This window comes from Dipodomys merriami, unplaced genomic scaffold (genome assembly GCF_024711535.1).
Source record: "Dipodomys merriami isolate MVZ:Mamm:240054 unplaced genomic scaffold, mDipMer1.0.p SCAF_10, whole genome shotgun sequence".
Lineage (NCBI taxonomy): Eukaryota > Metazoa > Chordata > Mammalia > Rodentia > Heteromyidae > Dipodomys > Dipodomys merriami.
The window spans coordinates 8,243,264-8,267,731 of NW_027202271.1; the positions used below are offsets into that span (position 1 = coordinate 8,243,264).

The 24,468-nt window shown below is 40.6% G+C and overlaps 1 protein-coding gene across 8 annotated transcripts in view; it reads left to right on the plus strand.

Moving 5' to 3' along the window:
- The window catches only part of Pphln1 (periphilin 1), a 148,555-nt gene that overhangs the window by 80,636 nt on the left and 43,451 nt on the right, over positions 1-24,468 (plus strand). For 5 of the 8 annotated variants that reach the window (XM_070039158.1, XM_070039167.1, XM_070039155.1 and 2 more), the window contains 3 exons: positions 4,899-4,960; positions 15,320-15,531; positions 21,998-22,054. In XM_070039158.1, coding sequence (XP_069895259.1) covers positions 4,899-4,960; positions 15,320-15,531; positions 21,998-22,054 — 331 coding nt within the window. The remainder of the gene's footprint in view (positions 1-4,898; positions 4,961-15,319; positions 15,532-21,997; positions 22,055-24,468) is intronic. The other 3 variants (XM_070039168.1, XM_070039175.1, XM_070039188.1) reach the window with 1 other exon arrangement.

The window sequence follows — 24,468 nt, forward strand, 5'->3', positions numbered from 1 at the left end:
ATCTTCCCAGCCCCTTATTTGCCATTTTTTATCTTTTCTGAGAAGTCTCTCTTTAGCTCCCTTGCCCATTTAATTATTGGTTTGTTAGATTTGGGAGGGAGTCGTTTCTTTTTTCTTTTCTTTTTTCTTTTCCTTTTTCTTTTTGTCGGTCATGGGGCTTGAACTCTGGGCCTGGGCGCTGTCCCTGTGCGCTTCAGCTCAAGGCAAAGCTCTTGAGCTACACAGCGCCACTTCCGGTTTTCTAGTGGTTTATTGGAGATCAGAGTCTCATGGACTTTTTTTGCCAGGGCTGGCTTTGAACTGCAATTCTCTGATCTCAGCCTCCTGAGTAGCTAGGATTACAGGTGTGAGCTACTGGTGCCCCGCAGGGTTAGTTTCTTTCTTTTTTTGGGGGGGGGGGTCGGTCATGGGGCCTGAACTCTGGGCCTGGGCGCTGTCCCTCAGCTATTAAGCTCAAGGATAGCGCTCTACCACTTGAGCCACAGCACCACTTCCAGCTTGTTTCTTTTTGCTTATGTGGTGCTGAGGAATCGAACCCAGGGCCTCAGACATGCAAGGCAAGCGCTCTACCACTGAGCCACCTTCCCAGCCCCAGGGTTAGTTTCTTGAGTTCCCTGTATATACTGAATATTAGGCCCATGTCTGATATATTGCTGGTAAATATTTTTTCTCAATTAGTTGGTATCTATGTCTTTAGCTGTGCAGAAACTTTATTTTAAGGTAGTCCCATTTGTCGAGTCTCTCTCCAATTTGTTGTGACTCTGGGACTCTGTTCAGGAAGTTTCTGCCTGTGCCCATAAGTTCAAATTCTCTCCTACTCTGTCCTGAAATAGTTTCAAGTTTGATGTTAAGATCTTGAATCCATTTTGAGTTGATGTTAATGTATGGTGACAGGCTGGGGTCCACTTTTAATTTTCTGTATGTGGCCGCCCAGTTTTCCCAGCACCAGTAGTTGAAGAGGCTATGCTTCTTCCACTGTATGTCTTTGGCTCCTTTGTCAATCAATATCAGCTGACTATAGGTATGTGATTTTATTTCTAGATCTTCTAATCTGTTCCATTGGTCTTTGGATTTATTTTTGTGCCAATACCAAGGTGTCTTTGTTATTATGGCTCTGTAGTAGAGCTTGAAATCTGTTTTCGTGATCCCTCCTGTGTTTTCTTTTGCCTAGAATTGCTTTGGCTGTTCTAAGCCTTTTATTGTTGCATATAAATTTTTGGATTGTTTTCTCTGTTTCAGGAAAGAACATCATTGGAATTTTGATGGGAATTTGTTTATCATTTTTGGCAGTATGGCCATTCTCACTATATTGATTCTGCCTATCTAACAACATGGAAGTTCTTTGCATTCTTTAGGCTTTTTTATAGTTTTCACTAAATAGGCCCTTTATATCTTTGGTTAGGTTAATTCCTAGATATTTTAATTTTTTTTGAGGTTATCGTGAATGAGGTTGTTTTCCTGATTTCCCTTTCTGCTTGTACATTGTTGGTGTACAGAAAGGCAACTGATTTTTGTGGGTTAATTTTGTATCCTGCTATTTTGCTGAGTGTTTTATAAGTTCTAGGAGTTTGGGAGTGGAGTTTTTTGGGATCATTAAGGTATACTATCATGTCATCTGCAAATAGGGATAGTTTAATTTCTTCCTTCCCTATGTGGAACCCTTTAATGTGCTTTTCTTGCCTTATTGGTCTGGCTAAGGATTCCAGAACTATGTTAAGGAGTGGAGAGAGTGGGCATCCTTGGCTTCATAGATCTCTTTTCTTTTTTCCTTCTCTCCTTCTCTCTTCTCCCTCCCTCTCTTCCTCCCTTCCATCCATCCCTCCTTCTTTCCTACCTTCTTCCCTCCCTTCCTCCCTCCCTCCCTCCCTTCCTCCGTTCCTTCCTTTTTCCCTTCCTTCCTCCCTCCCTCCCTCCCTTCCTCCCTCTCTCTCTTCCTTCCTTCCTTCTTCCCTCCCTCCCTCCCTCCCTCCCTTCCTTTCTTTTCCTTCATCCTTTCCTTTCTCTTCCTTTCTTTGATTACTTCTCTTTCCCCTTCTTCTATTTTGAATAAATATCAGCACAGAGTGGGGCAATATGGTCCAGTCTTCTGCGGGTCCCTTATATCAGGAAAGTATGTTGAATTTTGTTAAAGACCTTTTTTGGGTCTATTTTGAAGATCATATGATTTTTGCCCTTGATTCTGCCTGCTTTATTACTGTTTACATTCAACTTTCCTTCAATTCCTGGAATGAAACCAACCCGTTCACTCTATATGATTTGTTTAATGTGTTGTTGAATTCAGTTTGCAAGTTTTTTTTTTTTTTATTGTGAGAATACCGTACAGAGGAGTTACAATTACATGGGCAAGATAATGAGTACATTTCTTATCAAGCATTGTTGCCTCCTCTTCGTTTCCCCTTCCCATCCCTTCCCATACTCCCCCCTCCTCCCACCCGAAGTTTGCAAGTTTTATCACTGAAAATTTTTGTCAATGTTCATCAAGGAAATTAGTCTGTTCCTTCCCTCCCTCCCTCTATTCTCTTCTCTTTTTACTTCTCCCCTCCCTTCTCTTCCTCCCCTCTCTTCCCTTTCCTTCCCCTCCCTTCCCCTCCCCTTTTTCATACAAGTTCTGAGGCTTGAACTCTGGACTTGAACCCTGAACATTTTATGCTTAAGACTAGCACCCTGAGCTAGGCGATGGTAGCTCACTCCTGTAATCCTAGCTACTCAGAAGGCTGAGATCTGAGGATTGCCATTCAAAGCCAGCCTGGGCAGGAAAGTCTGTGAGACTCTTATCTCCAATAAACCACCAAGAACCTGGAAGTGGCGCTATGGCTCAAGTAGCAGAGTGCTCCCTTTGAGCTGAAGAGGTTAGGGACAGCACCCAGGCCCCCACGACCGACCTCTTGACACTGTCACTTGAGTGAGCCACAGTTCCACTTCCAGTTTTATAATTTTTGTTGTATATTTATCTAGGTGTGGGATCAGGGTAATACTGACTTTATAGAAGGAGTTTGGTAGCCTTTGTTTCCCTTCTATTTATGGAATAGTTTGAGGAGCATTGGTGTTCTTTTTTTTTTAAAGGTCTAGTAGAATTCAGGAGTACTTTTTTTCTTAGGGAGGCTATTCATGTTTTCATGTCATTTTCTCATAAATCTGTATAAGACGTTTATATCATCTTGATTCAATTTTTGTAGGTCATGTATCTAGGAATATGCCTATTTCTTTTAGATTTCACAGCTTATTGGAATAAGTTTTTGAGATGATTGTTCATGATCCCCTGAATTTTATTAACATCTGTGTGTTATCCCCCTTTTCATTTCTAACTTTTTTATTTTGAATCATCTCCCTCCTTTTGGTTTGTTTGGCTAAGGTCTTGTCATTTTGTATATGTTTTCAAAGAACCATAGTAATCTATACACAGTTATTTTTAAAACTATATACAGAATGCAACATACAAATTACTTGTAGTCAGAAAGTCTAATACCAAAATACTATCCTCAATATATGTTTAATGGTGAGAATAAAAGAAAAGTCAATGCTTTTAATAAAATATTGGATCAAGTGAAGAGGTTTACAAGAGTGAAGTCTATGGAAGTATTAATGTCATTACATGAAAAACTCAGCAATCTCAAATAACTTAATTCTGCACTTCACCTCTTTAAGAATAAGAGCAATTGAGCAAACCTGAAGAAATAATAAGGATCCAGACAAATTAATGGAGATTTAAAAAAGATGTAAAGAATCAACAAAACTAAGAGGATGCAATGTACTTTGTAGTTCCATATATTACTCTAATGGTATAGTATGATAAAGTTGGCTAGTGCTTCTAACTGTGTGCGTTTTTTGTTTGGTTTTTGCAGAACTATGGTTTGAACTCAGAGTCTATGCTTTCCAAGCAGGTGATTGGTTATCAAGCCATCTCTTCAGCCTTTTTTTGTACTGTTTATTATTATTATTACTATTATGTTATTATTTTACTAGTAGCAGGGCTTGAACTCAGGGCCATGCATTTGCTGCTCATAGCTGTGAGTGATGCCTCCATCCCTGCTTTTTTTTTTTTTTTTGTGGTTATTTTGGAGATGATATCTTTTTTTTTTTTTTTGCCAGTTGTGGGGCCTGAACTCTGGGCCTGGGTGCTGTCCCTCAGCTCTTCAGCTCAAGGCTAACACTCTACCGCTTGAGCCACAGCGCCACTTGCGGCCTTTTCTGCTTATGTGGTGCTGTGGAATTGAACCCAGGGCCTCATGCGTGCAAGGCAAACACTCTACTGCTGAGCCACCTTCCCAGCCCCTGGAGATGATATCTTGAAGCTTTTCTGCCACGATGGCTTTGAAAGGTGACCATCTAGGTCTTAGCCTACTGAGGTAGCTAAGATTATAGGTGTGAGCCATCTGGTCTACCAAGACTATCATTTGTATTTTTTTTTTAATGAGATAATTGTAGTACAGGTTTTCAGTAGTCTACTTTTAGTATTGAGATGGAACACTTGATCTGTTGTGTCCCCCCTCCCCCCCCCCCCCCCCCCCCCCCGTCCTGGGGCTTGAACTCTGGGCCTTTGTGCTGTCCTTGAGCCTCTTTGTGTTCAAGGCTCGCACTCTACCACTTGAGCCACAACACCACTTCCAGCTTTTTCTGAGTAGTTTATTGGATTCTCAGGGGCTTTTCTGCCTGGACTGGCTGGCTTTGAGCTGTGATCTTCAGATCTCAGCTTCCTGAGTAGCTCAGATTATAGGTGTGAGCTACTGGCACCCTGGCTTTTTATCTTTTTTTTAAAATTACTATTATTTTAGGAATATCTAGAATTTTTTGCTTTCACAATATTTTGACTTTAGAGACTTTTCCAGTACTCCTGTTAGATATATTCTACATGTGCAAAGTAATGTAACAAATGTCTAAGTAAGTTTTTTATGTTGCAGGATGAATCTGGTTATAGATGGACTAGAGATGATCATTCTGCAAGCCGACAGCCTGAATACAGGTAAAAAGATAAATGTAATATTACGAATACATTTATTCTTGATTCTTGAGGTATAAGCTATGGAAGTCTAACTTCAGAGTATAAAGGAAATATTTTAATTGCATTTCATTATTTGAAAGCAGTAGCTGTTACAGATGATAAATGCTTACCATATAGTTGATAATCTATATCTACTGGCATTTTATGTGGATAATAAAGGTATATAGTTTAAAATTGAATTTTATGATACTAGCTAATAATTATTACTTACTAGCTAATAATTCTTAAGTGTTGTATGTATTATGAAGTACAGGTTTGCTTAATTAGACCGGAAAGCATTTTTTTTCCAGAAGTAGGGGGGGCGAGGGAGGGAGGAGAGTGTGATGGTACTGGGATTTTTCCCCCCTGGTCCTAGGGCTTGAACTCTGGGCCTAGACACTGTCCCTTTCGAAGCCCAAGGCTAGCAGTCTACCAGTTGAGCAACAGCACTATTTCCACTTTTTTCTGTTTATGTGGTACTGAGTTATTGAATCTAGGGCCTGCCTCATGCATGCTAGGCAAGCAATCTACCTTCCTAGCCCAAGGGAAGAGACAGAGACATATGACTCTTTTGGGGGGATGGGGGGTGGGGGTGTCAGTCATGGGTTTTGAATTCAGAGCCTGGGCGCCGTACCTGAGTTTTTCTTTTCTGGGCTAGTGTTCTCCCACTTTGAGCCACAGTGCTACTGGGACTGGGATTTGAACTTAAGCTTTGTGCTTGCTAGACTTCTAGAGCTACCTTATCAGCCTCTTTTTGGTTTGTTACTTTGAAGATGGACTCGCTGTACCTTGACTGGCCTTTACTGTTACTCTTTTATTTATGCCACCCTGTTTTGCTAGAATTACAGATGTTAATTATTTATTTATCCCAGCCATTATGCTCTGCACCCAACCCCTGCTTGGAATAACTTGCATGCAATGCCATAACCCAATTGACTGACATACAATTTTGTGAACTTTTCTTGTGGGGGCGGGGGAGGGGGTGGGCCTGGATGTCCTAGAACCATGATCCCTAGCTTAGAGTAGTGAGGATTAGAGGCTTGAGTCACTGTTCTCAGCTTCAGAAGTAGCCTTCTGAAAATAAGCTTGAGTCCTTAAATCCTTCTTGTTTTATAAGATTGAAAGCATAAATGAAAGATTAAAAGACTTTGCCAGAGAGCCACGTAGACATCTAGGTACAGAGAACAAAGAAAGGTTTATTGGCCGGAAAGGGGGCCAGCAAGACTCATACTCACAAGGGAGAAGTGAGAAGTACCGGCTATTGTCTGAGGTGACCTATATAACCTAGGAGGTTTAGGAGGGGCTAGAAGGGGCTAGGAGGCGGAGACCCTGGTGTGGACATGTGGACCAGGGGCTTCATCCTGGTGGACTAGGATTTATGGCTGCTATCCAAATAGTAGATAAGGGTCCTGCAGCTGCCTAGACCTGAAGGTCACTCTAAGGGGCTCTTGTTGCCTTATATGGTGGTAGCTGCCCCAGAGAAGTGCCATCCCAAGGTAAAAGGGGCTTGGAAGTTGATTAATACCTGTCTTTACCACATGGGCCCAGTGTTGCCTAGGAAGGGAACATGCTAAGCTGTGGAACAGGGGAGGAGTGGACTAAGCTATGGGAAGGGAGCTCATTTCTCATTTTGCTAACAAAGATACTCTCTTGTTTGCCTTATTTTGATCAGTTCTGTTAGGGAGACATATTTTGGAAGGGTCTTAGTCATTGTTAGCTTTGATTTCTTATGCAGCATCTGGAAAAATAAATTTGAGAGACACAAATTCTGAACATATATAATAAGCAGGTTGATACTTTTAGTTCTTGCAATTTGTTTTGTAAATGATTCCACTGTGGTTGTATTGAAAATTGTATTAAGTATGGGTTATGGCTTGGCTATGAATAGCCCCATAATCTCACCTGTTTGACAGCTTGGTTCCCTGTTATTTTGGGTGGTGCTGGCTAGATTAGAAAGGGACCTAGTTGGAGGACATAGGTCATTAGGGGGTGTGTCTTTGGAGGGTAACTTGTTCTTGTTTCTTTCCTGTCTACTCTCCAGCCGCCATGAGGTAAGTCCTCATCCTCTTACCGATTCTCAGCCTTAAGTCTGGCCCACAGCAATGGAATCAGCTGAACAGCTGCGGTTTCTTAAACTGTGAGCTCAAATACTTTTTCTTTTTTTTTTCTTTGGTTGGTCGTGGGGTTTGAATTCAGGGCCTGGGCACTATCCATGAACTCTCTTGCTTAAAGCTAGCATTCTCCTACTTTTATCCACAGCTCTACTTCTAGTTTTCTGGTGGTTAATTGGAGATAAGAGTCTTAATTGGACTTTGCTGCCCAGGCTGGCTTTGAACCGCACCCTATTCAGCCTCCTGAATAGCTAGGATAACAGTTGTGAGCCACCAGTGCCTAGCTCTCAAGTAATTTTTTTCCCATAAGTTGCTTTTCCCCCCTGTATATGTGACAAAGCCTAATGGAAAAATTATTACTAGGAATGGAGTTGGTGGGATTTCTGATCATGTGGTTTCTGATCTCTTAGAAATGATTTAGGAGAGAAAAGATTGGAGCAGAAATGAGTGTTTTTCATGGGTGATTCTGTTGGGAGCTCAGTCCACACTAAAATATGTAATGACTGCTCATGAGATTTCAAATAGAACTCAACGTTTTATCAAGAATTGAACTAGAGGCCTTTGGTATCTTGCTGTAGCAAAGAATTTGTCTACATTTTGGATGTGTCCTGTGACTGTTGAGGCTGAAGTTTCAAGGCATTCAAGCATTCTCACTGTGGAATGCTTATTGCAGGCTGTTTCTGTTCAAGTTTACTGGGAGAACTGTGCAAAAAGAAGAGGAAGAAGGCTTACACTTTTCCCAGAAAAGAAATGAATGTAAATGGGGCCTTTGAAACTGTAGTTACTGAAATGGTGGGGCCATTAAAAAGTACTCAAGTATTTTGCTCTGAAACAGTAGGAAAGATGCCTTTAGGGCGTGTCAGGAATTGACTAGATTCCACCTGTTGCTAGTTCTTGGGTATAATGGATTTAAATTTATTTTTAATTTATTTTTTCTTCAGTTGTGGGGCTTGTACTGTGGGCCTGGGTGCTGTCCTTTATTTAGCTCTTCAGCTCAAGACCAGTGCTCTACCACTTGAGCCGCAGTGCCACTTCCAGTTTTCTGATGGTTTATTGGAGGTAAGAGTCTCACAGACTTTCCTTACCCAGCGGCTTTGAACTGAGATTCTCAGATCTCAGCCTCCCGAGTAGCTAGGATTACAAGCATGAGCCACTGGCCCCTGCCTATTTGTAATTGTTTGATGAGATTTTCCTCCGTGGCTAGCTTGTAGCTTAGTGCTACCTACCAAGTTATTTCCCTTGGATTCATTTCATTGTGCTCAGCCCTTAGGTACTAAGAGGTGGTTACTGTTGAGATCATAGCAGTACTAATGACTGATTGCACTGGTGAGAGACGTTGGTGTCAGTTCTGTGGTGCTGGTTTTGCAGGCATCTCAAATGCAAGAGTTAGAGGTCATGGAGGTGTCCATCTAGGCTTTAAAGGAAAAAAATCATAGCCAGGCAAAATGTAATAAGGTTGAAGTTTCTCCAGGTAGTCCCTGAGAGGATGAGGCCTAAATATCTTTTGAAGATCTGAGGAAGTTGGAGATGGTAGTGAAGTAAGGAGGCCAGGTCTGGCCAGCTCTATATTGGCCACATGGTTGATGGTAGGTAGGGTCTGGCATCTTAGTCTTCATGCTGGGGGAAGGAACAACCCCTCCCACTACATGCCCCTCTCCCCTCCCAGGCAGGGGCAGGCACTTGGCTGATAGGTTACTGAATCTGTCAGTCCAGTGCCTGGGACTGGGAATTTCCTGAGGATCTGACCCCTGTGCCGACCTATTTAGGCCTGGACCAGCCTAGCCACTGGACTCCATGCCACATGTGTCTCCTTGCTCAAGTCCTGTGTCCTGTCTCCTGGCTCGTCTCCAGTCATCATGGAGTCCCAATTCAGCTCTCCATTGGAGCTGAATTGGCTTGTTGGTATTGTTCTTGTTATTTCTTTCCTCTTTAGCATGTTTCCTAGCTGGGTTATGTGTATTTGCCTGCTGCAGGCCTTTTTAACAGGCTGCAGCCTGCAGCCTGTTCACTGTATAATAAAGACTCCAGTATTCTATATTTCAAAGTGTGGCTTCTGGGACGATTTACCTTACAACAGTAGAAATGCGCAGTTTCTGCTAACACTGAGCAGAAGCCAGTCCTAGTGTTAGAAATGAATAGACACACAGGATACAGAAAATTTTGTCAAGGCAAAAGGATCCTATTCCATTATTCTACCCAGAGCTAGGCAAGGACACTGTCCCTCCTCCTTGAGCCTTACAGTCTAAGTACAATCAATTACCAAAGTTAGAAAGTGGGCCATTCTTTATTTGTCTTGTAGTAGGAAGACCCCCACTTGGGCAGGCAAGTCCACCTCGTCGTCCAGAGTGACAGAGCCCACCACAACAAAGTTGTTAACAAAGAAGCAACGTTATTGAGGAGGTTATTACACTGATTGGTCAGGGTCACAACACAGGCTTGGGAGCTGATACTGCGACCCTGACAGCCGCCATACTTCAGTTTTTAAAGGCAAAATCCATGAGGTTGAGGCTGGTCACTTGCAGGTGACCAATGAGATTGTAACACAAAGGATTGTACAGTCATACCAGACCACACACAGGTGGCCAATGAGGTTACAGTTTGTCTGTAATGGTTGTTTAAACCAGCCTATCACCTTGGTTTAAAATGGCTCGCAAGCCGGGTGCCGGTGGCTCACGCCTGTAATCCTAGCTACTCAGGAGGCTGAGATCTGAGGATCACGGTTCAAAGCCAGCCCGAGTGGGAAAGTCTATGAAACTCTTATCTCCAATAAACCACCAGAAAACCAGAAGTGGCACTGTAGCTTAAGCGGTAGAGTGCTCGCTTTGAGCTGAAGAGCTGAGGGACAGCGCCCAAGCCCAGAGTTCAAGCCCCATGACCGGAAAAAACAAAAATGGCACGCAAATTTAGCGGGTTAAGGGGGTGGGAGAATCTACCTTTTTGGTGGCAAAAAGCAGAGTTTACCAAAAACAAGTCAAAAGGTGGGGTTTACCATAAGTACGTGGTGTCGCCAGTTTGAGCCAAATTTCAACCTATCTGTTTTATTGGTCAGTCTTTAACTCAACAATCAAGGGTGGGTTATGTTGTTAAGGGGAGGGGAACCAGATGCATTTTTTTCATTTGGGGAACTAGGCCCATGGAATCTAAAATCCCTAAAACAAAGGCAAAGCTCAAAATGGAATCCTACCAGCTTGGGCCCCATCTCAGGGTCCACTTCACTATCAAGGATTTCTTCTCCCCCCCTCCCCCCCTCCATTGCAGCTATCTTAGAGTAAGGTGGCTGGAGGAGGTTGACTAAGTCATTGGAAATTTCCTTTTATCTCCATTGATAAAGATTTCTCTTTTTAACAAGCAGCACACTTGGTAGTTAGAATTTATTATTTTAACTCCTTCAACACAAGATTTATCTCCTTAACATGACTAGCTGGTCACAAGCAGCAAATCATTCCACAAAATGTCAATATCAATACCAAAAAGTATCAGTATACAAGACAGAAGCACTTTAGTGTGACAGAAAATACTACTTTTTCTCACTCTAGGGAGGTGCTGTGAGCAAGGCAACAGAAGCAAGCCCGCCCAATTCCCTTTCAAGATCAAAACGCAAAGTACTTGCCATAGGTGCTGTACATGTAGCTATAGGTTTTAAAGTTTGTCCTGTTGGAGTTTTGGGCTTAATTTGGTCCTATCTTTCCTTATTTTATTTCTCTGTTTTGGAAGAGAAATATTTGCTTTGTACCATTTATATAACTTGCTTTTAAAATTTTACAAGAGCTCAAAGCTAAGAGTTTGCCTTGAGTCTCAGAAGAGACTTTGGGAATAATGTTTTGAACAACATTGGAACTGTTCAACACTATGGGCACCCTTGGAGGTAGACTGAGATGGACTTGAACCTTTTGGGAGTCAGAAGTAGAAAGTTCTTTGTGTTCTAAGTCACCATTTTGGAAGGTGCTTAGAAGTGTTAGGATGTGAGGCCTGCCTGCCAGAGGTAGGCCACTGGAGCCCACCACCTCTTACTCTAGATGCTAAGCTTCCTTTGAGCCAAAATCATTTTTTTTCTTCTTTTGGTCATTCGTGGGGCTTGAACTCTGGGCCTGGGCCGTGTCCCTGAGCTCTTCAGCTCTAGGCAAGTGCTCTACCACTTGAACCACACAGCGCCACTTCTAGTTTTCTAGTAGCTTATTGGAGATAAGAGCCTCATGACTTTCTTGCCTGGGCTGGCTTTGAACCACTACCCTCAGATCTCAGCCTCCTGAATAGCTAGGATTACAGGCATGAGCCATGGGCATCGGCTGGCTGGTAATTCTTTATAGATATGTTGTATAAACATAACTGAACTTGCTTTGTTTGTTTGTTTTTTTCCAGTCCTAGAGCTGGAACTCAGGGCCTGGGCACTGTCCCTGAGCTTCATTTGCTCAAGGCTAGCACTCTACCACTTGAGCCACAGCTCTATTTCTAGCTTTTTGTTTATGTGGTACTGAGGAATTGAATCCAGGGCTTCGTGCATGCTAGGCATGCACTCTACCACTAGGCCATATTCCCAGCCCCCTTGCTACTTTCTTGAGCGTTACTTGTGGTGATTTTGCTTAGATTGGGAGGCAGTAGAAGTTGATGTGAAGAGGAAAAGTGACATTATTCTTTCCCACTAAAATCTGTCATGTGTTTTCCCAATGTCTATCTTTGCCTCCCTAGCCACTCAGTTCATAGTCAACTGTGCTATGATTTTACTGCCACCTGGTGTTGTGATTAGGAACTGCAGTTGAGCATTTCATCTTTTCAATGGAAGAAGAGTTAGTTTTTGAATGAGCTGGCCCTCTATCCACTGAACTGGGTATCAGTAATCGCTCACAAAATTTCAGTACAGAAAGTCTCTATTTTGCTTTTTCCAGTCCTGGGGCTTGAACTCAGGGCCTGGGCACCATCCCTGAGCTTCTTTTGCTCAAGGCTAGTAAGAGTAGTCACTTAATCTACAGCTACAAATTTTTCTATGTATATGGTGCTGAGGAATCAAACCCAGGGCTTCATACATGCTAGGCAAGCACTCTACCACTAAGCTACATTCCCAGCCCAAGTCTCTGTTTTCATGCACTTTTTGTCTTCCTGAATAAGTCACTCCTTTTTTCTTACATTTTTCTGACTATATTCTCACTTTTCTTTGACAGTCTGTGTCTTCATGTGATTTTTTTTTTTTAGCCTGTACATTCTGGGTCTTTGCTGTTTTATATTTGTTTTCATCTGTACTCATAGGTTTAAATACCTATGATTATTTGCAAATTTATGTTGATGTTCCAAAAATATCTCTGAACTGAAAACAATGTCTCTACCTGCTTATGTAGATATTATCAAACCCACACCCCTGTAAAAGTAGGTTTCCTACCCCATCATCACTTCCCAGTACATTAATCCATCATGCTAAGAATTCTAGGGATCAATCAGTTTGATATCTTATATTTCATGATTTTTTAAGTCAGGTATTTAGCGTATCCCACTGTATCTAAAAGATGTATTATGTGACCATTCTATGTAGGCTACTACTGTTTCTTCCCTGAACTAACTCTTGTTAGTTGTTGTCTCCCTGTACCGATTTAACATGTTTTACATGCTTGTTTGAGGTAAGTTTCTCCTCTGGTTCTGTTCCTCATTTAATCCCTACTACTGCCTATTCTTTCTACAACCTGTTAAATGCATACATAGCACTTGCTAGCCAGGGATGCTAGGCTAGTAAGAGTCCTGTAGTTTTAGTGACTAGACTGGGCAATATTAGAATTTTTCACCACTTTAGTAGTAGTATTTTGTATGAGTCCGTTTATCATAAATGAATTTTAGCCATTTTCATTTTCCTAAGAAAACTTGAATCTGCAGAAGACATATGTTAGGAATTAATTGGAGTTAATTCAATTGGAATTAATTCAGCTGGAGTTGAGCTGAACTTGTAGGATAACAGCCTACTTTTGGAGTGACAATTCTTTTATTTATTTATTTATTTTGGGTCGGTCATAGGGCCTGAACTCTGGGCCTGGGCGCTGTCCCTCAGCTCTTCAGCTCAAGGCTAGCACTCTACTACTTGAGCCACAGTACCACTTCCAGCTTTTTTCTTTTTGCTTATGTGGTGCTGAGGAATCGAACCCAGGGCCTCAAGCATGCAAGGCAAGCGCTCTACTACTGAGCCACCTTCCCAGCCCCGGAGTCACAATTCTTAATCAAGATTGAAATAAATTTTTGAACTTGTGTAATTCATGTCATAGACTGGGGGCAGACTTTGCATTGCATTTGATTCCCAACATTGGATCCTCCACCCTGACACCCACCCCCTCATCCCCTGGGCCTGGGGCTTGAACTCAGGGTCAGGATACTGTCCCTAATTTTTTTTTTTTTTTTTTTGGTCAGTCGTGGGGCCTGAACTCTGGGCCTGGGCGCTGTCCCTCAGCTCTTCAGCTCAAGGCGAGTGCTCTACCACTTGAGCCACAGTGCCACTTCTGGTTTTCTGGTGAGTTGAAGAAGATAAGAGTCTCAAGGACTTTCCTGCCTGGGCTGGCTTTGAACCGTGATCCTCATATCTCAGCCTCCTGAGTAGCTAGGATTACAAGTGTGAGCCACTAGTGCCTGGCCCCTAATTTTTTTTTTTTCCTTTCTTTCTCAAGGCTAGCACTCTGCCACTCGAGCCATACCTCCACTTAAGGCTTTTTGGGGTTTAAAACATTTCTTTTGTTATTATTAGGTATACAGAGGGGTTACCATTTCTTAGGTCAGGAAATAAATACATTTTTGGGGGGGGACAATGTCATCCCTTCCTTCACTTTCCCCATTTCCCCCTCCTGTCCATGCCCACAAGTTATATTAGTTCATTTTCCACATAGTGTGTACTGAACAGCATGAACAGCACTGGACATTGTTTTAAGAAGAAAGATGAAAAGGAGGTTAAAGAAAAGAAATTTCATGCCATTGGTTTGCTTCAGCATTCTGTCTAAAACTTAATATTTTTTAATACAAAGGTACATTTGTTAAATGAATAATAACCTGTTTTAAGTATTCTTTTAGTAGAGTTTTATATCTTGTTAATTTGAATAAGTTTTATTTGTTGTGTGAATGGCTTTTACTGTATAAAGTTGTTTGTTGTGGGGCCTGAATTCTGGGCCTGGGTGCTGTCCCTGAGCTCTTCAGCTCAAGGCAAGAGCTCCAACACTTGAGCCACAGCACCACTTCTGTCTTTTTCTGCTTATGTGGTCTGAGGAATTGAACCTCATACATGCAAGGCAAGCACTCTACCACTGAGCCACCTTCCCTGTACTACTATATAAAGTTGTGATAGTAGAGCTTCCTTGCTGCTTTGAATTGATACTGTTCAATAATTTTGAAAGTGGGGATTTGTAAAGGTGAGGGGTGGGCAGACTCAAGGAACAAAAGTTTACCAGTAAAATACCATGGTTTCTTAACACTTAGAAGTAGATTTTTGGTGTGTGGTGTGTTTTGCCAGGACATCCTGGACATTATAGAGTTTGACCGGCATCCGTGGTCACCATCCACCAATGCATGACAACCCAGAAGTCCTATAGACAGTGCAACATTGCTAAACTTTACACCATGGCAAGAAAAAGTCATAGATACAGAGAGAGAGAGAAAGAGAGAGAGAGAGAGAGAGAGAGAGAGAGTGTATGTGTGTGTGTGTGTTGTGTGTATCTCTTTTTTTCTGAACTGTTTATGACCAGAGTTTTAGAGAGTTACTGTTTTTTTTTAAACTTGGAATATTTGCATAAAGCTTACTCATTGAAATTCTGAGCATTATGTTAATACTGAATAAGCTTCAGACTTCAGAGCTTTGCAGATACAGAAATGTTTACCTTGTGCTATACTTAGAAAGTAAGAATAGGCCAAGAAAACTTTGACTTGGGAAATCTTTGGCATTCTTTGGTTTCATTGACAGTATGATTGTATAATTCATTGATGGCAAGAGAAGTAGACAAGTCTGTATTGATGGACAGTTTATAATTCATACTCGCTTATCATAAAATAACTTTTCTACTCCGTGTGTGAAAAATGGTGCATTGTAAATTATATTTCACTTGTTTTATTTTGTTAACTCGCTTCAACAGGAGACATTGGTAGAAAAGGAGAACCAACATTGCAGCATGTAGGGTCACTTATAACTGGAAATTTGGCCATTGTGTTTGTGTGTATGGGATAGAGGATGTGATTAATTTCTTTCTCTTTTCTTTCTTTCTTTTTTTTTTTTCCAAAGGGACACAAGAGATGGTTTTAGAAGAAAAAGTTTCTACTCTTCCCATTATTCAAGGGACCGTTCTCCCCATAAAAGGGAGCCTCCATTTTTCAGAGAGTCACCTGGAGGTCGAAAGGACTCTCCACACAGCAGATCTGGCTCCAGTGTCAGCAGCAGGGGCTACTCTCCAGAACGGAGCAAAACATATTCATTCCACCAGTCTCAGCATAGAAGTACGTATATTTAACACGTAGCGGCCTTCACCAGTGAAAGTACGTTGAGTCATATTGCCTCGCTGTGTTCTAAGACATACATTCCTCCCTTTAGTTTCAGTGTTTTGTTTTGTTTTGAAAATTTTCAAACTTAACAGGAAAATGTATACCATACACACAGATTTTTTTCCCCCAAATATGTGAAGTTCAAGTCTTTGTGACATTTTGTTTAAATTGTCAGCATGTAAAAGATCTTGATGATGAAGTTTGAAAGTTACGTTCTCCTATGGTTTCTGGTAGTTCTTACTCCTCTCTCACCTTTTCAACCTATTGTCAGTAGGTAATAACTATATATCTGATGGTCTGGTTTTCTTTTTTTTTTTATTTAATTTAATTTTATTTGTGAACATACTGTACAGAGGAGTTACAATTACATGGGCAGGATAATGCGTACATTTCTTACCAAGCATTGCAGCCTCCTCCTTTGTTTACCCTTCACATCCCTTCCCATCCTCCCCCCTCCCCCCCAATGATGGTCTGGTTTTCATTCGGGTTATCATCAGTCATCTCTAAATAACATGGTATAGCATTATTGAATTTGGCATTAAAACCTACCCATAGATTCATTCTTTTCCGTCCCACAGTTCTGGGATACGGTGGAGTGAGGAGCATCTACTAATACAGAGCATTCTATGCAAATGTACCATGTCACCCTAACTTGCTTTCTATGTTTTAGAATAAATAATTAAGGCATATGTTTTCTAGATACAAGAAATTGTATCTTTCTAGACTATACTGTATGCTGTTGAACTCGTTCACGAAACAATTCCTCTTGTTTTCAAGATTCAAAGAACTTTATTAAATACTAACATGTCTCTGTCTAAGGAACATGTGTATGTATGTGTTTTTGTGTGTTTATTTTCCACTAGCACTGTTTTTGAAAATTAGTGTTACTTTTTGTAAGATAATACTTGGATGCATGAAATGATACGTAATAAATAAATTATCGTGACATGATCATGTAAAGATGAGAGGTTAATTCTCACCCTAGAGATGGAAAAACATGGGAGAGATGACATCTCTTTTTACCAATTTCTACACTGCAGAAGTATATTCAGAGTAGGAGGAATTATAAGCCAAAATATTAAAATCAGAAAAGTAGTGTGGTTCATGTCCAGTGGTTTTCAATTCAAAGTTCTAATTCAATAGCCCTTTCCTACTACACAGTGACTATTCCTTCATTCTGAAGTCTAGTACACTTTTATCAGCTTTTAATTTGCAGAGCTAGGTACTCAGGGCCTGGGCACTGTCCCTGAGCTTTTTTTTTGTTTTTGCTCAAGGCTACAGCCACAGCCCCACTTTAGGCTTTTTCTGTGTATGTGATACTGAGGAATTGAACCCAGGGCTTCATGCATGCTAGGCAAGCACTCTACCACTAAGACACATTCCCAGCCCTAAATGTTCTTATATATAGCCATATCCCAAATTAGCCAGATACCTGAAGAACTTTCCCCCAGATATGAATGAATTAAATCCAAATTCATTATTGATTGGATTCAGAGATAGAATATCTGTAGAATATCTGTAGCAGATGATACTGAAGCCTTTTTAACTTTTTGGTTTTTTGGGATTTGTTTTTTGAGACAGTCTTTGGTATGCATTCCAAGGTAACTGCAAAGTGTTGGGAGGATTCCAGTGGAACCAAGAGTCTTGGAGAAGAATAATACTAGGGATGTATTATATGTTACTTGGAGGCCCTGAAATTTAGTACTTTCTTTAAAAATCTTGGACTCTTAAGTAGTGATCCAAACCATTAATGAGCTGTTGACTTTTGTGTCTACCTCTTAGGAATGGATCTTAGGGGAAGCAGAGGCAGTATGTAGATCTTCAAACCCTGTACCTGTATCTTTTCCCTGTATTTATGGGTATCTTTAACACAGAATGTTCTTGTTTCCATCCATTTTCTGTTTCATACTTTGAATAAACCAGTAATCTCTGGGAAATCATGTTCTTCCTGACCCAAAGGGGCAGTTCCCAATATTTTTGCCTATGATTCAGAAAAACATAGCACTGTACTTAAAGTCTGGTATTTTTCAGTGCATAGTTTCCAATTTCATCTTGAATGATAATTGCTCTTTTATCTTCTGCAGTATCTTTTGTTGCTTCGTGAGTTCTCAGTAATGAAAAGTAGCTAATGGAATTGGTTGTCTCTGGTTGTTTGTATTTGTTTTTAGTGGGGAAAATACACTTCAGGAAGAAAGCATATCTTTGAAAGATCATGTCATTAAAATTCTTTCCAAATTTCTTGATGTTTATTAGAGCACTAAACTGTTTGTATAATTTTTTAATTTTACCTCAATAGGAAAAATTTCTTAAAGCTAATATGTAGAACCAGTATAGATGCTCCTTGACTTACAAAACCCCATCTTTTTTTATTTATTTATTTTAATTTTATTTTTCTATTTTTTTGGGGGTCCGGTCGAGGGGCCTGAACTCTGGGCCTGGACGCTGTCCCTCAGCTCTTCAGCTCAAGGCTAGCACTCTACCACTTGAGCCACAGCGCCACTCTGGCTTTTTTCTTTTTGCTTATGTGGTGCTGAGGAATCGAACCCAGGGCCTCATGCATGCAAGGCAAGTGCTCTACCACTGAGCCATCTTCCCAGCCCACAAAACCCCATCTTAAGTGGGAAATATTATGTTGAAATACATTTAATACACCTAACCCATTATGTAATTGTTTAGTGACCCAGTCCACTATAGAGTTTTGGTTGTTTATGATTGTGATTGAGTTGGGTGATTGGGAAATGTAGTTTTCTGTCTTTGTTTAGCATTGAGAGTTCCAAAACTTTTTTCTACCACTGTGTCTGGCTCGTCTATCACCATAAATTAGAAAAACTAAGTTGGCCATCTTAAGTCACAAACTATGCATTTGAAATTCCTTTTTGCTTTTTCTTCTTTAACTCATCAGTGGATAGCCCTGAATTTCTATTTCCATGGTACCACTTGTGTAATTTTTCTCTTTTGGTTTCTTTTATCTTGATTTAGAGCAGCAAGTAACTGCAAAAACAGCAGTATTTTGAGCTAGTTTTAACCTTTCAAGCAGAGAAAGAGTCTGCCTGTACAGTCATATCTGACATGAATTTGAGGTCCTGGGTAAATAGTTGAATGGCTTTTTTTTTTTTTTCCTTCCCCCAGTTGTGGGGCTTGAACTCTGGGCTTGGGGGATGTCCCTGTACTCTTCAGCTCAAGGCAAGCACTCTACTACTTGAGGCACAGCACCACTTCTGGTTTTCTAGTGGTTTATTGGAGATAAGAGTCTCAAAGACTTCCCTGCCCAGGTTGGCTTTGAACCCTGATCCTCAGATCTCAGCCTTCTGAGTAGCTAGGATTACAGACATGAGCCACCAGCACCCAGCAAGTAGCATTTTCTTAGTTAACTGTAGAACAGTTTGTGAGGTAGGCTTAAAACTTAAATATATTGTGCTGGTTGAAGCCTAGCCAGAACAGTTTCGGGGTTGAAGAGAAACCTCCATGTTTAAAAACAAAAAGAACAACTGAAAAGCAGCAGAATGCTAGGAAAGAGGTAAGGAAGTTCAACATAGAATACAGAGGCAATAGGTTTGAAATGTGCTTTGTCATCAGCCTGTGGCCCTTTTGGGAGGTGGTGGACCTTTTAAGAGGTGAGGGCTAGTTGAAGGACCATATGTTCTTGGGAGTGTACCTTTGAAGAGTATACTGGTACTGTAGCCTCTTCCTGCTGCTCCTGCTGTCATAAGGTAATGTAGGCCTCCTCTGCCACTTGCCCTTTGCTATCACAGGCATTGGAGCCAAGCGATCACAGATTGAAACTTCCTACTTGTGAGCCAAAATAATATGCCTTTCCTTTGCATGTTATTTATCAGGTATTAGAGTGACAGAAAGCTGAGAAACGCGGGTATGAAGACCAAATATCAAAACGTTAAGAAAATTTATTTATAAAAGGACAGATATGAAATCTTTTAATTTTACTCTGAGTTAGTAATTGGAAACTTTGGGATAATCTACACAGTAGGTTTATAACTATTAAGTGTGTTATAAAACAATCTCAAACTTAATGGGTTGTAGTGGTAAGTACTACTGTTGAAGATTCTGAAGTTCTGCTTGCGTTACTAGTTTGTTAGGAGTTAATTGAATAGTCTAAACCTTTTTAACTGCAACCTGAAATGGGAATTTGTAATTAAATGTAGTAATGACTACAGTGTCTCTTGAAATTTGGAGTAAAAGTTACTTAGTATCTCCAGTGCTTTGTTGATAAATTGACTCTTCAGAGTTCAGAAGACTTTTTTTGTGTTTGCTGTTGTGTTTGCTGATATTGATGGAGTAAATACTTCATCGTGTTGACTTCACACTGCTAACATAGACTAAGATGAAGGGATGGATAAAGTGCATTCAGCTACTATGCTGGTACGCTTTGGTATAATATCACTATTCTAGCTATTGATTTGAAAAATAATTTGAGGTGGCTTAATGAAAGAAATATTTAATAAAATGAAATCAAATGAAATTTATGTAAATAAGAAAACACTAGGAATGTAGAAGAATAAATAGTGTAGGAAGTAAATATTTCTCATGCAATGAGCAGCTGTAGGTGAACTATTTGGCCAGTACAAGCAGAAAAGGAGCAGGGATAGTTTTCATATTACACCTTGTAATGAAAACAAATGAACTGCTCAGGAGGACGAAAACCTTGCCTGACGGCAGAGACCAGTGACAATAACAATAGGATACTGGTTCTCCATAATTTTCTTATAAAAGTCAGAGGACCATATTTAAAAAATTTGAAACATATTTGAAGGCAGGTTGATGAGAATGCCAAAATCACATAAAAGTTGTGGATTTCTTTTTCTTTCAGGAAAATTTGGTTTTTAAAAATTTACAGAAGTAAAATAGGCAGTTTGGGATCCCTGGTAGAAAGACTTGCAATAATTGGTAAGGAATTTTGTTAGAAAGATAACTGTGTGTTCGACTAGTATATTTAGTCTATTGAGAAAACTGATTCCCTCTGCACTGTTAAATTTGTAGGCAAGAGACAGTAGCAAGTATTTTAGGATTCCAAATAAGGGAAAATTAGGGACTCATCCAAGGTAGTAGATGTGGATGTTTTGAAATCTGTATATAGCAGTTTGCATAAACACAGCTAGATTTAGTAGCATGTTATTTATTTAGGAGCAAGTCAGAATGATTATGGGAAAACTTTCCTGAGATTTCTTTTTTCTTTTCTTTTTTTAAAAACCAGTCCTGGGGCTTCAACTCAGGACCTGGGCATTGTCTCTGAGCTTCTTTTGCTCAAGGCTAGAACTCTACCCCTTGAGCCACAGCACCACTTCCAGCCTTTTCTGTTTGTGTGGTATTGAGGAGTTGAGCCCAGGGTTTCATGCATGGTAGCCAAACACTCTACCACTAAGCCACATTCCCATCCCTTCCCAGTGATATTTTTGAGTTGTAGTGGTGATTCATACTTTCACTCTTGACTGACTGTGTGATTGTGTGTGTGTGTGTGTGTGTGTGTGTGTGTGTATGTTTGGTTACCAGTTCTTTGAATGGAAATCTCATGAAACATAAGTTAGACTAGGCACCTGCAGTGATGAATAAGATGTGGTCCTTGTCAAAGTCTTTTATCTGTGGTCCTTTTCTCATTCCTTTCTGCCCCTTCTGTCCTTGAGCTTTATTTTTAACACTTCCAGTTAGCTTTTCACCTTTGTAGGGGAGTTTAAAGGTTTTGTCTTTGCCGCGTAGTAGTTCTGAAATACACAGACAATAGATACATCCAACAAGGAAAAGAAACACAAATTTACTATGATTATGTATGCATGCTTGAGAGATTCTAAAAAAATGAAAGGCTCAAAAGTTCAGGTAACTAAAGCTTGTATAGAGCTGGAGTAGAGGCTTGGGGCTTCTGTGCTAGTGTAAGTCAGCTATAGGAGAGTTCGGGAAGAATGCACAGAAATGAAGAGTTTTCTTGTTAGGTAGGTCAAGTCTAAGTGATCTCAAGAGTTCCTCTCAGAAGAGTTGTCAACCTGTAAGAGTTTCTACTTGGGGTGCCAATCTCTTAAGTCTCCCTTTTTGTGACAGGATCCGTTTCTAGGCAGATGAAGGAAGTCACAGATACATAGCCTGTATTTCTGTTAGCTATTAATGTGTATAAACATTAATTTATTTCATAATATGACAGATTTTTAGAGCTGTTCCTGTGTCTGCATCTCCGAATAGCTATCTCAGTGTGCTACAGAAGTATACTATAGGATGCATAGCTACTTGCTCACACTTGAGGTAAAGATTTTCTTCGCTTCCCACCTAGTTCAAAGGCAGGGTAAAAAAGAGTTGAGGGATCATCTGGCAGATACCTGGAAGTTGCTGTTCTCATAGCTCCTACTTCTGGGGGGTCTTATCTTGTCCCTCCTGGGCACAGAGGTGCTGGTGTTAATTCCTCCCTGCCCACCTTTCCTAGAGCCTGTGCGTGCTGGTGCCTCCTACAAACGGCAGAGTGAAAGAAATCCAGAAAGAGGTGAGTTTTGAGATAGACTTTTGATTTGGGAATTTGAAAAGGGATGGGAAGGGGGTCTGGAATTGATAGAAGTTATAAAAATAGGAAAAATATAACTGCTGTTAAGAGTTGGATAGCAGTGTAGTACTGGATCAGGGAGTAGGATCTGGTAGGATAAGGGGTTCATTACCTGGGTTAGCCAGTTCTGGTCAGGAATAGCCACCCCACAGGAAGCTGAGATCTATAGAATGAATAGGTCACTGGCAGGTAGGATCAAGGGAGTTCTCTTCCTTTTCTGTGCTCTTAGGCTGCCATCTTTATCAACTTCTTTCTGCTTCTCTTCTGCCCCTCACATTGATGTAACAGGTATAAAAGGATATATGTGGATACATGATGAATCAATCACCTGCCCTATCCTTTGCTTCTGCATAATGTTTGGTTATTATCTGCTTAAATTAGCCTTTGAGCCTCTAAAATGAGGAAAAATTCCTAAGACTAAACTTTGGGACCTGACTTGTGTGTGTCATTGGTAAAGGGAAATGCTGTGTAAGCAATTTAACAGCTGCTTGTGTGATTTTTCCCTCCTCCTGTACCTTAACTAATGCACTCATGCTAGAATTGACATTGCAATGCTCATTGATCTAGTGCTTCATCTTCTTTCAAGGAATTGTTCATCAGAGTAGGATGGGGATAAGAGTAGAAAAATCAGATTCAGTACCTACCCCCTTCTCCCTACCCCCTGTTCTGAGGTTTGAATTCTGTGCCTAATGCTTGGTAAACAGGCTCTATTGCTTGGGCCACATCTCCAGCCCCCTCCTTTTGTTAAGCTAAATAGGCCATAGGCATTTATAAATAACATACTATATTATTTCCTTTAGAACTTTTGATGTAGTGGAGGTAGATTATGGTAATACAATGAAGAACTTGTCACTTGCAAGGGACATGCAATAAGGGATGGCTAAATTAAGTTCTTTGCCATTTGGGAATGAAGTGATGATCTTATTATATTTCTTTAACGTTCCTAGGAACTTTTAAAGCTGCTTAGTGTGAAATCTTTTTATGGTACCAGGGTGATGTTACCTGAAGATTCTAGGTTATATTTTTTAAAAAAGAATTGAAGCTTCAATATTAGATTGCTTATCCTAGAGCAGGGTTCTCAGCTCCAGAACTATTAACATTTGAGTTGGATTATTCTTTACTGGGGGGAAAAGAAGATGTGTAGCGTCATCCTGCCTGTACATAGTCTGTGCTAGTGGCAGTTTTTCATTGGTGACAATATAGAATACCTCACCCAATTCCCCAGTGTCTGGAGGTGGGTGGTACTTAACTATCCTTGATTGAGAACCACTGGTCTAGAGAAGGGCTTTGGGTCTCAGGACATTGGAAAGAGGTTTTATTCACCCCTGCCCTAGGTAATAGGCTCTTGCTTACCTATATTGGCTTTGGTGAGGAAGTGCTTAAAGAGGCATTTAGACTGAAGCTGGCTTTGCAATTGTCTGCTCTCCTGGCCATAATCTACTTTTCAGACTTGACCATCTTCTATGTGACTTCAAGCCTGGTATCACTCTTTTCTCTTCATTTTAGTAATATTTTTAGTTTTCACAGCAATTAAGAGCAGATGAACCAGGTGCCAGTGGCTCATGCCTGTAATCTTAGCTACTCATGAGGCTGCAATTACACTTTTATGCCAGCCTGGGCAGAAAAGTCCCCATGAGACTCCTTGTGAGACTTATCTCCACTTAACTGCTCAAAAACGGGGGAGTGACACAATGGCTCAAGTAGTAGAATGCTGGCCTTGAGCACAAAGAGGCTCAGGGACAGTGCCCAGGCCCTGAGTTCAAGCCCTACAACTGACCGCCTCCCCCTCCCCCCCCCCCCCCCAAAAAAAAGAATCTAGATCATTGTATGTGAAATTTTAGTGAAATGCTTACTTACTAGTTTTTAGGATTCTCCTTAAATGTTTTCTTGGTGATTAATTAATACTATATTTTCGACTTTGATTTCTGTCAAAAATGATAAGATACTTTAAGATTAATGACTATCTTGTTTTTTTAACAAATTTGGCAAATATTTTGGAATGCATTCATGCGAGACATCGATTAGTTTTCTACTTTTATTTTTAATCTGTGAACATTTAAAAGTATCTACTAAATTTCTTAGGTAAAGCTTTCCTTGAGCTATCCCTCATTCTAGAGCCTTCTTACCTGTCTTATTAGGATAGTAACTGGTGGCTGCTGGAACTAAGTTGCCAAGGTTTAATAATATAGAAGTGACTTTCACTACTAGATCTGTGAGTTTTCTGCATATTGACTACAGTGACTACCCCTGTGATACATAAAAAACTGTCATTAAGGAACAGAGGAAGCATCATGATTTAAAACTGTTCTGCCTATGTCTTCTCTGTGATTTTGTTCATTAATTGACATTGGTATGGC